Source organism: Bos grunniens, chromosome 1 (genome assembly GCF_055505025.1).
Source record: "Bos grunniens cultivar Pamir isolate PY7600 chromosome 1, Bosgru_T2T1.0, whole genome shotgun sequence".
Taxonomy (NCBI): Eukaryota; Metazoa; Chordata; class Mammalia; order Artiodactyla; family Bovidae; genus Bos; species Bos grunniens.
Genome location: NC_141165.1, coordinates 75,004,133 through 75,017,313, shown reverse-complemented (window position 1 = coordinate 75,017,313; position 13,181 = coordinate 75,004,133). Strand labels below are relative to the sequence as shown.

The 13,181-nt window shown below is 37.5% G+C and overlaps 1 protein-coding gene across 12 annotated transcripts in view; it reads right to left on the bottom strand.

The window, feature by feature from the left end:
• The window catches only part of VPS8 (VPS8 subunit of CORVET complex), a 302,600-nt gene that overhangs the window by 186,691 nt on the left and 102,728 nt on the right, over positions 1–13,181 (bottom strand). For 10 of the 12 annotated variants that reach the window (XM_086397371.1, XM_086397382.1, XM_086397390.1 and 7 more), the window contains one exon: positions 968–1,010. In XM_086397371.1, the coding sequence (XP_086253497.1) occupies positions 968–1,010 (43 nt within the window). Of the gene's footprint in view, positions 1–967; positions 1,011–12,500; positions 12,728–13,181 lie in introns of those variants that run through there. The other 2 variants (XM_086397449.1, XM_086397458.1) reach the window with 2 other exon arrangements.

The window sequence follows — 13,181 nt, the reverse complement described above, 5'->3', positions numbered from 1 at the left end:
AGCCTTTGGGGAGAATTAGAATCTCATGAGAAATTAACTGTATGGTTTTACCTCCAAACCAGACCTTCCTAATGGCTAATGACTAGCTCTGGGGGCTGAGTTATAAACTGTCTTCTGAATATATCCTTATTTTGGTGGCAGGGGATGGGGAGGAGTAAATTTTAAACCTCTGTGAAGTAGTCATCAATTTTAAATGTTAGAGACAGCTGGATACCAGCATATTCTAAAAAGTTTAAAGCGCAGATGATAAAGAGCAAGGTAAATGCTACATATGTTCTTCTATACTAAAGCATCGATGTAACAAACGTGAAAGAGGTCTCAAAGTTAATAACTCTGATGCACACAGAAGCTAAAATGATGTGCCAGCAGGTTCTGCCACCTTCCTGCCTACCTGCCAGCCACTTATTTATGTAAAAGCTCTATTAGGATACAATTCTGAGCTTGTATTAGTCTATCAGAAGAACTCTGATCCAGGAATAAACAGATAAACATTTCCGCTTACTTCAGTCACTAACTTTTGTTCATGATGCAAACTAATTTCTTGCCCTTATACATAAAATATGGACAAAAACATATCCCATAGACTTGGTAGTAAAAGTAAAATACTCTATATCAAGATTTCTCAACCTCTGCCCTACTGATATTTCGGTATTCTTTGCTGTGGGGACTATCCTGTTCACTGCAGAATGCTAAGCAGCATCCCTGGCCTCTATGCATTAAATGCCAGTGGCATCTCTCCTGACCCCAGTTGTGACAAAGCAAAATGTCTTCAGACACTGCAAATATATGGCAGAGGAGAGCAAGGGTAGGGGACAGAATTACTGATTGTTCAGAAGCACGGCTATACATGAAAGAATACTGAAAAACGAAAGCACTACACAGATTAAGAGATGACAGTACCTCTGAGAATACAGGAGAAGTTTTGTAAAAGAAGGACACACACATAAAGAAATTAAAAATCTCTTACCTAATATATACAAGAAGCTTGTTGCCCATAACAACTTGCTCATCTAAAATAGAAAAGTATCTTTAGCAATTCTCTCTCAAAAGCTTTTCAGAAATATAATCTTTATGTGGAAACAACAACAAAAAGTCCTCTGGCATTTAAGGTGCTCTAGGTATATTCCTAAACAATAGAAAAGTGAGATAAGACCACTGTAATTAATACTTTTTTTTTTTAAGAATTTCTAATAGATTCTTTTCACAGACACAAAATCAGTCAGTCATTCAAGGGTACACATACAAGAAAAGGTGTAAACCTTGTATAGGGATCTATGTATTGTTGGCTTAACTAATAGCTTGGGCCAAGAGAAGGTGTTGAATAAGCAATGATTTGACAAATTAACTAATTAATATTGAGCTATAATTATAATGCCTTCTCATTTGTAACATGGACTCTTACTACTTACAATATTCTAGGCTAAAAAGGTCACTGTTCACATATGTTTAAGAAACTTAAGACCAAACACTCTTTATGACCTTTTGTATCCTAAAGTTATATCTAAGATGTAACATTCTGTCATCTGGTAGTATAAATTTATTTCTTGGCTAAAAGAAACTGGAAACATAATTAGACCAAGTTTTAGGGCAAAAGATCAAAGTTAACAAAGAATAGTATAAGAGCATCAAGAAGGGGTAAAGTGATCAGCAATCCTTATGGTTGGTAGGAATTTATGGTTGGTAATACTGCTGAACTGAAATTTTTGACAAGAATACTGGAATAATGCAAGCAAGTGTACATATCTTAATCAATAATCCTTTGTAAAGACTCCAAGTCTGTGTTGTTGTACATGCAAACAAACTTGAATTGCTCAAAATTACATGAATAATTACATTGTTTCAATTCCAAATATTTTTTCCAATCAATAAACTTTTACTTTTGTAGAGAAGTTTTAATCATGTTACAGCAAAATTGAGACAGAGGTATAGAGATTTCTTGTATATCCCTCATTCCTATACCACACAACCTCCACCACTACCAACACCCTGCACCAGTGAGCCCTTTCTTGTCATCAATAAACATACACTAGTGTATCATCACCACCTAAGTCCTCAGTTCACAGTAAGGCTCACTTTTGGTGCTGCACACTCTACAGTGTGTCATTCGCTCAGTCGTGTTCACCTCTTTGCGACCCCATGGTCTGTCCATAGAATTCTCCAAGACACTGGAGAATTCCACTCCAAGAACCCTGGAGTGGACTGCCATTCCCTTCTCCAGGAGACCTTCCTGACTCAGGGAACGAACCTGGGTCTCCTGCATTGCAGGCAGATTCTTTACCATCTGAGCTACCAGGGAAGCCCTGTACACTCTATGGGTTTTGACAAATGTATAGTAACATATATCCACCATTATAATATCACAGAACAGTTTCACTGCCCTAAAAATCCTCTGCTCTACCTGTTTGTCCCTCCATTCCCTTTAACCCCTAACAAATGCTGATTCTTTTATTGTCTCCATAGTTTTGCCTTTTGCATCATGTCATATAATTGGAATCCTAAGTCATCGCCTTTTCAGACTGGCTTCTTTCACTCAGTTATGCATTTAATTTTCCTCCACATCTTTTCATGGTTTGATAGCTCATTTATTTTTGGTACTTAATGATACTTCATTGTATGGATATACCAAGTTCATTCACTCATTCACCTACTAAAGAACATCTTGCTTGCTTCCAAGTTTAGGCAGTTATGAAGAGAGCTACTACACATTTGTGGTGACGCCTTTGTGGAGACAGATTTTCAACTCCTTTGGGTAAAGGAGTGCAGTTGCTAGATCATACAGTAAAAGCACGTTTAGTTCTATAAGCAATTGCCAAACTGTCTTCCACAGTGGCAATACCATTTTGCATTTCCACCAGCAATAAATGAGAGTTCCTATTGCTCCACATCCTAGCCAGCATTTGGTGTTGTTGGTGTTTCATATTTCAGCCATTCTAATGGGGGTGTGTGCTGGCACCCCATTGCTGTTTTAATCTGTAATTCCCTAATGGTGCTGAACATCTTTCAGTATGCTTACTTGCCATCTGCGTATCTTCTTTGAGATGTCTGTTCAAGTCTTTGTTCATTGTTTAATTGCATTATTCATTTTCTTATTGTCAAGTTTTAAGAGTTATTTATATATTTTGGATAAGAGTCTTTTGCAAATATTTTCTCCCAGTCTGGATTACCTTCTCATTCTCTTGATGATGTCGTTTGCAGAGCAGAAGTTTTTAAAGAAGCACAGCTTATCAATTACTTCTTTCATGGATAATAATCTTTCTTTCATGGATAGTGCTGTATCTAAAAATTCATTACCATGACTACAGTCAACTAAATTACTGCCTGTGTTGTCTTCTAGATATTTTACAGTTTTGCATTTTCCAATTACGTCTATGGTCCACTGTGAGTTAATTTTTGTGAAAGCTGTAAGGTCTGTGTCTAGATTCACTAGATTCACATTTGCTCCTTGGAAGAAAAGCTATGACCAACCTAGACAGCATATTAAAAAGCTCTCATTTTGCAGGTGGATATCCAGTTTTTCCAGCACCATTTGTTGAAAAGACTATCTTTACACCAAAAGCTTCTTCAAAGATCAGTCAACTATGAGAGTCTACTGCTGAGCTATTTTGTTCTACCAATCTATTTTTATATTCTTTTGGCAAAATCACATTGTCTTGATTATAGTGAAAGTGAAGTTGCCCAGTCGTGTCCGACTCTTTGCAACACCATGGACTGTAGCCTATCAGGCTTCTCCATCCATGGGATTTTCCAGGCAAGAGTACTGGGGTGGGTTGCCATTTCCTTCTCTAGCGGATCTTCCTGACCCAGGGATCAAGCCTGGGTCTCCTGCATTGCAGGCAGATGCTTTACCCTCTGAGCTAGGTTTACATTAAATCTGAAAGTTAGGTAGTGTCAGTCCTCCAACTTTGTTCTTCTCTCTCAATACTATTTTAGCTATCCTGAGTCTTTTGTTTCTCCATATACATTTCAGAATAAGACTATTAATATCCAAAAATAACTTGCTGGGATTTTGATTGGGATTGCACTGAACCTGTAGATCAGTTTGGTACAAAATGACATCATGACAGCCTAGAGTCTTCCTATTCATGAACACAGAGTATCTTTCCAATTATTGAGTTCTTTGCTATCTTTCATCAGAGTTTCATAGTTGTCCTCATTTAGATCTTATATATACTTTGTCAGATTTATACATAAGGGTACTAATATAAATGGTATTTATACCATGAAATATAATGAAATTAAAAAGACTCTTGCTCCTTGGAAGAAAAGTTATGACCAACCTAGACAGCATATTAAAAAGCAGAGACATTACTTTGCCAACAAAGGTCCATCTAGTTAAAGCTATGGTTTTTCCAGTAGTCATGTATGGATGTGAGAGTTGGACTATAAAGAAAGCTGAGCGCTGAAGAATTGATGCTTTTGAACTGTGGTGTTGGAGAAGATTTTTGAGTGTCCCTTGGACTGCAAGGAGATCAAACCAGTCTATCCTAAAGGAGATCAGTCCTGAATATTGACTGTAAGGACTGATGCTGAAGCTGAAGCTCCAATACTTTGGCCACCTGATGCGAAGAACTGACTCACTGGAAAGGTTGAGTGGGATGCTGGGAAAGGTTGAAGGCAGGAGGAGAAGGGGACAACAGAAGATGAGATGGTTGGATGGCATCAATAACTTGATGGGCATGAATTTGAGCAAGCTCCGGGAGTTGCTGATGGACAGGGAACCCTGGTGTGCTGCAGTCCATGGGGATGCAAAGAGTCGGACACGACTGAGTGACTGAGCTGAACGGATAAATGGCAGTGTGCTTTTATTTTTGAATTCCACTTGTTCACAGAAGGTATATAGTAAAGTGACTGCCTTTTGTATATTAACTTTGTATCTGCAAACTTGCAACAACTGCTAATCACTTCCAGGAGTTTTGGGGTCAATTCTTTCAGACTTTCTACATAAATGATCAAGTTACCTGTAAACAGTTTTATTTCTTCCTTCCCAATCCACATACCTTTTATTTCCTTTTCTTATCCTTTGGACTAGCTAAGACTTTCGGTATCATGTTGAAAAGCAGTGGTAAGAAAAGGACATCCTTGCCTTGCTCCTCACCACTAAGTTTCTCACCAATAAATATGACATTAGCTGTAGGTATTTTGTAGATGTTCTTTATCAAGTTCCACAAGTTTTCCTCTATTCCTAATTTGCTGAGTTTTTATCATGAATAGAAGTGGAACTTCGTTAAATGCTTTTTCAGCATCTACTGATATGATCGTGTGATTTTTCTTCTCTCATTCTACTGATGTGATGAAATACATTAACTGACTTTCAAATGTTGAAGCAGCCTTGCACACCTAGCATAAACCTCACTTGGTTGTGGTGTATAATTCTTTTTATAACTTGACAGATTCAATTTGCTAATTTTTTTTGAAAATTTTTGTTTTTATATTCATGAGAGATATTGGTCTGTAAGTTTTATTTCCTTACAATGTCTTGGTTTTGGTATCAGGCCTCATAGAAAAAGCTAGAAAATATTCCCTGAGTTCCATCTTCTGAGAGATTGTAGACAATTGGTATAATTTCTCCCTTAAATTTAAGTTTAGCAAAATTCATCAGTGAAACACACTGGACCTAGTGTTTTCTGTTTTTGAAGGTTATTAATAACTGGTTCAATTTCTTTAATAGGTACAGGCTTATTCAGATTATCTATTTCTTCTTATGTGAGTTTTGGCAAATTGTATTTTTCAAAAAATTGGCCTGTTTCATTAGGGTTATCAAACTTACAGGCATAGAATTGTCCATAATACTCTTTTATTATTACTCTTCTAATGCCCATAGGATCTGGACAGCTATCCCTTCTTCCATTTCTGACATTAGTAATTTTGTGTCTTCTCTCCTTTTTATCCAAGCTAGCCTGGCTAGAGGCTCAGATTTGATTGATCTTTCCAAAGAAAGAGCTTTTGGTTTTCACCAACACTCCCCTCACATAAACAATTTTCTCAACTGATCTCTTAGTTTCATTTTTATTAATTTCTGCTCTAATTTTCATTATTTTTCTTTTGCTCACTTTGACTTAATTTGTTCTTTTTCTAAATTCCTAAGGTAGAAGCTTAGAGTACTGATTTTAGATTTTTCTTCTTCTCTAATATATGCATTCAATGTTATAAATTTCCCTCAAAGCTCTGCATTAGCTGCATCTCACAAATTTTTAAGTATTTTCATTTATTTCAAAATACTGTTAAATTTCTCTTGAGATTTCTCCTTTGTCCATGTATTATTTAGAAGTGTGTTGTTTAATCTCCAAGTGTTTGGAGACTTCCCAGCTTGCTTTCTGGAGAAGGAAATAGCAACCCACTCCAGTACTCTTGCCTGGAAAATCCCACGGACGGAGGAGCCTGGTAGGCTGCAGTCCATGGGGTCTCGAAGAGTCGGACACGGCTGAGCGACTTCACTTTCATTTTCATGCATTGGAGAAGGAAATGGCAACCCACTCCAGTGATCTTGCCTGGAGACTCCCAGGGATGGGGGAGCCTGGTGGGCTGCTGTCTCTGGGGTCATGCAGAGTCGGACACAACTGAAGCAACTTAGCAGCAGCAGCAGCTTTCTTTCTCTTAGTATTTTCTAGTTTAATTCTATTATGGTCTGAGAGCAGGATTTATATGATTTCTAGTCTTTTAAATTTATTGTGCTTTATGAACCAGAACGTGGAGTTTTTTATATTCTGCTTTCATCTTTGCTACATATATACATGAAAGGTAATTTTCAAGTTTGTTTCAAAAGGATTAGTTTCAGGGCTACTGAAAAGGGATTAAGAATAAACAGGGATTAAGACTCTACCAAATGATCTTCCCCGTTCCTGTCCTTACAGAAAGAAAAAACTATAAAGCCTAGACATGATATGAAAAGCTACCTGAAGGTACTGAAAAGGGAACAGAAGTAGCAGACAAATCTGGTGGGAAGTTCACATTCTCTGGGAACAGGACAGACTGGCACCCACGCAGTAACTGCACACAGAAGCTGCAACAGAAGGAAAACTAATCTTTCTGGGAGAGGGGACCAGAAAAGTGAAGGAAACCATGAATGTGGAAGAGACTAGTGAAATCTCAAAATAGAAAGAGTCAAAGAGGGGATCTTCAAACTATCTACCCATATTAGTGACTGATCCCTAAGCTGCTGTGTATGAACAACATTCAGAGCAGCTCATCCAGAAAGAAAAGGTCAGAACCAAGAAGAGAGTTCACCCCTGAAGGTCCTAGAGTAGTTGGTTTCAGTGTGGAGTTCATGTGCTCAGAGGAGAGGAGACAGGGACGTGCACAAGTAAATTACCATCACTGGAGGTTTGCAGTCTAAGACCAAGTGCAGTCTGTGTGCCAAGCATAGAAGCAGCTGGGGGCTCACGTGGGAAAACCAGCAATCTTTCTGGCTGGGGAGCTTGAGAAGTTAGGTGATGTGAACAGTCAAAAGACTGGCAGAATCTTATAAAAAAGTAAGCCAGAGAGAGGATCTCCAAACTTGATTACCTTCATTATCGACTGACCCTTAAGCCACATAGGTGGAACAGAATCAAAGCAAAACAGCTAAGGACAAAGGACCTTTGGAGAAGAGACTGGAGCCACAACAGAAACAGAATTTGCAATTCAAGCCCAGCCAAGAAAATTACCTGATAAAACAACGAGAAAAAATTATTGGTGGAAAAAATTTACAGAATCCAGAATCTCTATAATGTAACATTCAAATATTCAGGATACAATCTAAAATATTTCATCATATTTCATGTGATGAAACAAGAAAACAAAACATTATGTTTTTCTTAAGGGAAAAGAAAATCAAGTCCAAACCTGAAATGAACAAAATGTTAGAACTGATAAGAATTTTAAATCAACTATTATATTTCTCCTCAATGAAACAAAACAAAATATGTTTCAACACATGAAAATTTGAACAGATAAACAGAGAGATGCTGGAGAGAAACAGAAGCAATAAAAAAGAACCTAAAGAAAATTACAGAACTATAAAATATGACCATGGAAGATAAATATTCAGAGTGGATTTAACAGCTGAGTTGACATGAGAGAGAGTGAACCTGAAGGCAGAGCAACAGAAACCATCCAAGGACAAGGACAGAGAGGAAAAAGGCCAAACCAAACAAAAGCAAAAGCCAGATGGACTGACCTATAAGATGATGAAGGGAGAACCTCCAATAATCTGCTCCTCCATGAAAGCAAAGAGAACACTGGCAGATATGATCAAAATCAACTTTTCCAGAACTCTCGAAATTACTTAAGGCTTCCAATAATCCTGCTGCTGCTGCTGCTAAGTCGCCTCAGTCGTGTCCGACTCTGTGCGACCCCATAGAGGGCAGCCCACTAGGCTCCTCTGTCCCTGGGATTCCCCAGGCAAGGAAAATGCCTGAATCTCAGTAAGAACAGTGAGCTTCACGGTGGTTTAACATTACCTAGTCCCATTCGCTTTTTCCCAGCTTCACCATAGCTTTGAAACCAACAAACAGTCTTACAACTGTGGTAGCTATGAAAACCAGCACCCATGCAACCATTCAAGGGGGCAAAATGGGTTCAGAGTGCCCCAAAAGCCTACCCCTTAGAGAACTATCACTGTCTAACCTATCTGGCAGCTCACTTAAAAGCTGCATTCTAGGGCTTATCTTTTTCTGTCCTGACTCAGAGCTTACTCGAAATAAACAGCACTATCCTCAAGCAATATTTAACTTTACAGGTGCCAGAGGTAGTGCACCAGAAGGAACTGATTAAAGACCCACCAGAAAATTTAAAAGGAAAAACTGGAGAATGGAGGTCTTCAGGGGCTTTCAAAATTTCCAAAATATTTCTGGAACTCGAGAAGGACATAGACATGTACAGGTAAAGGGCTGTGGATACATGCAGGAAAGACCTGAAAAGACTTACAACCTAGGCCTGACTTTGAGGATCTGCACAAGCAGGAAGTAAAGGCTAATAAGGCTGAATTGTAAACTCTACTGTAGCATCAGAACTCCAAAATAAAATAAAAGCTGACAGACCTAAAATAAGAAATAGATATTTCAACAATAACATTTAGATACTTCAATACTCATTTTTCAATAATGGATAGAACAATTAGAGGAAGATGAGCAGGAAATAGAAGTCTTGAACAAAACTATAGGTCAACTAAATCTAACAGACATCTATAGAACATTCTACTCAACAACAAAACACGTCCATTATTTTCAAGTGCACTTGGGATATTCTCCAGAATAGGCCATATGTTAGGCTGTAAGTTTCAATAAACGAAAAAAATAGAAACCATACAAAGTATGTTCTCTAACTACAATGGAAAAAAGTGAGAAATCAGTATCAGAAGGAAATGTGAGAAATCCAAAAATATGTGGAAATTAAATAACATACTTCTAAATAACCAATATCTCAAGGCAAATTATTGGAGAAGGAAATGGCAACCCACTCCAGTGTTCTTGCCTGGAGAATCCCAGGGACGGGGGAGCCTGGTGGGCTGTCGTCTATGGGGTCGCACACAGTCGGACACGACTGAAGCGACTTAGCAGCAGCAGCAGCAAGGCAAATTAGAAAATACTTCAAGATGAATGAAAATAAAGATACAAGAGACACAACTTACGGAACATAGCTAAAACATTGCTTAGAGATATTTGCAGCTATAAACACCTATTTAAAAAAAAGGGAAGAAAGAGTTCAAATCAATAATCTAGACTTTTACCTCAAGAAACTAAAATAAATAAATAAATAAACCCAAGGCAAGATGAAATAAATAACAAAGGCTAAGCAGAAATAAATGAAAGAGCAAAGAAAAATAATATCACTAAGATCAAAATCAGTTCTTTGGGGAAAAAAACAATAAAATTGACAAACCTTTAGCTAGACAGATCAAGAAGAGAAAAGACTCAAATTACAAATATTAGTAATAAGAGACATCACTATAAACCTTATAAAAACAGAAAGAATTATAAGAGAACACCATAACCACTATATGCCAACATATTAGATAACAGATTAAATGGATAAATTCCTAGAAATACAAAACCTACCAAAACTGACTCAAAAAGAAATGAATAATATGAACAGACTTAACAAGCAGAGACTGAACTAGTAATTTAAAAACTTCCAACAAAAAATATTCCAAGCTCACATGGTTTTATTAATGAATTCTACCACACATTTAAAGAATTAACACCAATCCTTCAAAACCTCTTCCAAAAGACAGAAGAGTGAACACTTCCCAACTCATTTCATGAGCAAGTATACCAAGATATAAAATATACTTGATACTAAGACCAAAAAAGAAAAGATATGAAAAGAAAATTATATACACCGTTTTTGTGTTTCCTATCTAGAGAATATCCTTTAGTATTTGTTGGAGAGATAACTAAATAGACATTTCTCCAAAGAAGACATACAGATGGCTAACAAACACATGAAAAGATGCTCAACATCACTCATTATCAGAGAAATGCAAATCAAAACCACTATGAGGTACCATTTCACGCCAGTCAGAATGGCTGCTATCCAAAAGTCTACAAGCAATAAATGCTGGAGAGGGTGTGGACAAAAGGGAACCCTCTTACACTGTTGGTGGGAATGCAAACTAGTACAGCCACTATGGAGAACAGTGTGGAGATTCCTTAAAAAACTGGAAATAGAACTGCCTTATGATCCAGCAATCCCACTGCTGGGCATACACACTGAGGAAACCAGAATTGAAAGAGACACATGTACCCCAATGTTCATCGCAGCACTGTTTATAATAGCCAGGACATGGAAGCACCCTAGATGTCCATCAGCAGATGAATGGATAAGAAAGCTGTGGTACATATACACAATGGAGTATTACTCAGCCATTAAAAAGAATACATTTGAATCAGTTCTAATGAGATGGATGAAACTGGAGCCTATTATACAGAGTGAAGTAAGCCAGAAAGAAAAACACCAATACAGTATACTAACGCATATATATGGAATTTAGAAAGATGGTAACAATAACCCTGTATACGAGACAGCAAAAGAGACACTGATGTATAGAACAGTCTTTTGGACTCTGTGGGAGAGGGAGAGGGTGGGATGATTTGGGAGAATGGCATTGAAATACGTATATCATATATGGAACGAGTTGCCAGTCCAGGTTCGATGCACGATACTGGATGCTTGGGGCTGGTGCACTGGGACGACCCAGAGGGATGGTATGGGGAGGAAGGAGGGAGGAGGGTTCAGGATGGGGAACACAGGTATACCTGTGGCGGATTCATTTCAATATTTGGCAAAACCAATACAATATTGTAAAGTTTAAAAATAAAATAAAATTTTAAAAATAAATAAATAAAAAATAAAATAAAATACCCCAAGAAAAAAAGAAAATTATAGAACAATATCTTTTATGAAGACAGCCATAAAAAATTCTCAGAAAAATTTAGCAAACTCAATCTTAAAACACGTAAAAACAATTATATTGTGACCAAGTGAGATTTATTCCAAGAACGTAAGACTGACTTAGCATACAAAAATGAATCAAGCTTATAAACCATATCAATAAAATAAAGGATAAAATCCACAAGATTATCTTAACAGATGCAGAAAAAAGCATTTGATAAAATCCAACCATTCCATGTTAAAAACACTCAAATTAGGAACAGAAGGCAACTTTCTCAAAATGATAAGGCCATCTATGAAAAACCCACAATTAACATCATATTCATGGCATCCGGTCCCACAACTTCATGGCAGATAGTTGGGGAAACAGTGCAAACAGTGGCTGACTTTATTTTGGGGGGGCTCCAAAATCACTGCAGATGGTGACTGCAGCCATGAAATTAAAAAACGCTTACTCCTTGTAAGGAAAGTTATGACCAGCCTAGACAGCATATTAAAAAGCAGAGACATTACTTTGTCAACAAAGGTCTGTCTAGTCAAGGCTATGGTTTTTCCAGTAGTCATGTATAGATGTGAGAGTTGGACTATAAAGAAAGCCGAGCGCTGAAGAATTGATGCTTTTGAACTGTGGTGTTGGAGAAGACTCTTGAGAGTCCCTTGAACTGCAAGGAGATCCAACCAGTCCATCCTAAAGGAGATCAGTCTTGGGTGTTCACTGGAAGGACTGATGTTAAAGCTGAAACTCCAATACTTTGGCCACCGGACGCAAATAGCTGACTCATTTGAAAAGACCCTGATGCTGGGAAAGATTGAGGGTAGGAGGAGAAGGGGACCACAGAGGATGAGATGGTTGGATGGCATCACCAACTCAATGGACATGAGTTTGGGTAAACTCCGGGAGCTGTGATGGATAGGGAGGCCTAGCGTGCTGTTGTTCACGGGGTTGCAAAGAGTCAGACATGACTGAGCAACTGAACTGAATTGAACTTAATGGTAAAAAACTGAATGCTTTCCCCCTTAGGCAGAAAAAGCTAAGGATGTCCATTTTTGCCACTTCTGCTCAACATTGTATTGGAGGTTCTAGCCAGATCAATTAGGGGGGAAAAATAAAAGGAATTCAGACCAGAAAGGAAGAAGTAAAATTAACTTTATTAACAGATGACATGATCATATAGGTGAAAAATTCCAAAGAGTCCATTTTAAAAATGAGAACTGGTGAATGAAGGATGCAGGTACAAGATCAATATAAAAATCAACTTTACTGCAAATACCCTGGTGGTCCGATTGTTAGGACTCAACACTCACTTCTGGGGCTGGGGTTCAAATCCTAGTTGGGAAACTCAGATCCCACAAGCTGCTGGTATTGCCCAAAAAAAAAAAAAAGTTTATTTTATTTCTATACACTGCCAATGAACATTCTGTAAATGAAATTTTTTAAAAATACATTTATAATAGCATCAAACTAAATAAGCTAGGAATAGATTCAGCAAAAGAAGAAGTATATGACTTGTACACTGAAAATTGCAACACTGAAAGAAATTAAACAAGACCAAACAAATGGAAAGATAGACCGTATTCACGGAACTGGAAGATGTAATAATGCTAAAATAGCAACAGTCCCCAAATTGATCTATCAATTCAAAGCAATCTTCTCCCCAAATTGATCTATCAATTCAAAGCAATCTTTATCAAAGTCTCAGCTGTCTTTCTGCAGAAGTTGAGAAAATAAACTGATTTTAAAAGACCAAAATAAATGGAAAATATATATCCATAGGTTAGAAGACTCTACATTAAGATGGCAATCCCCTCCC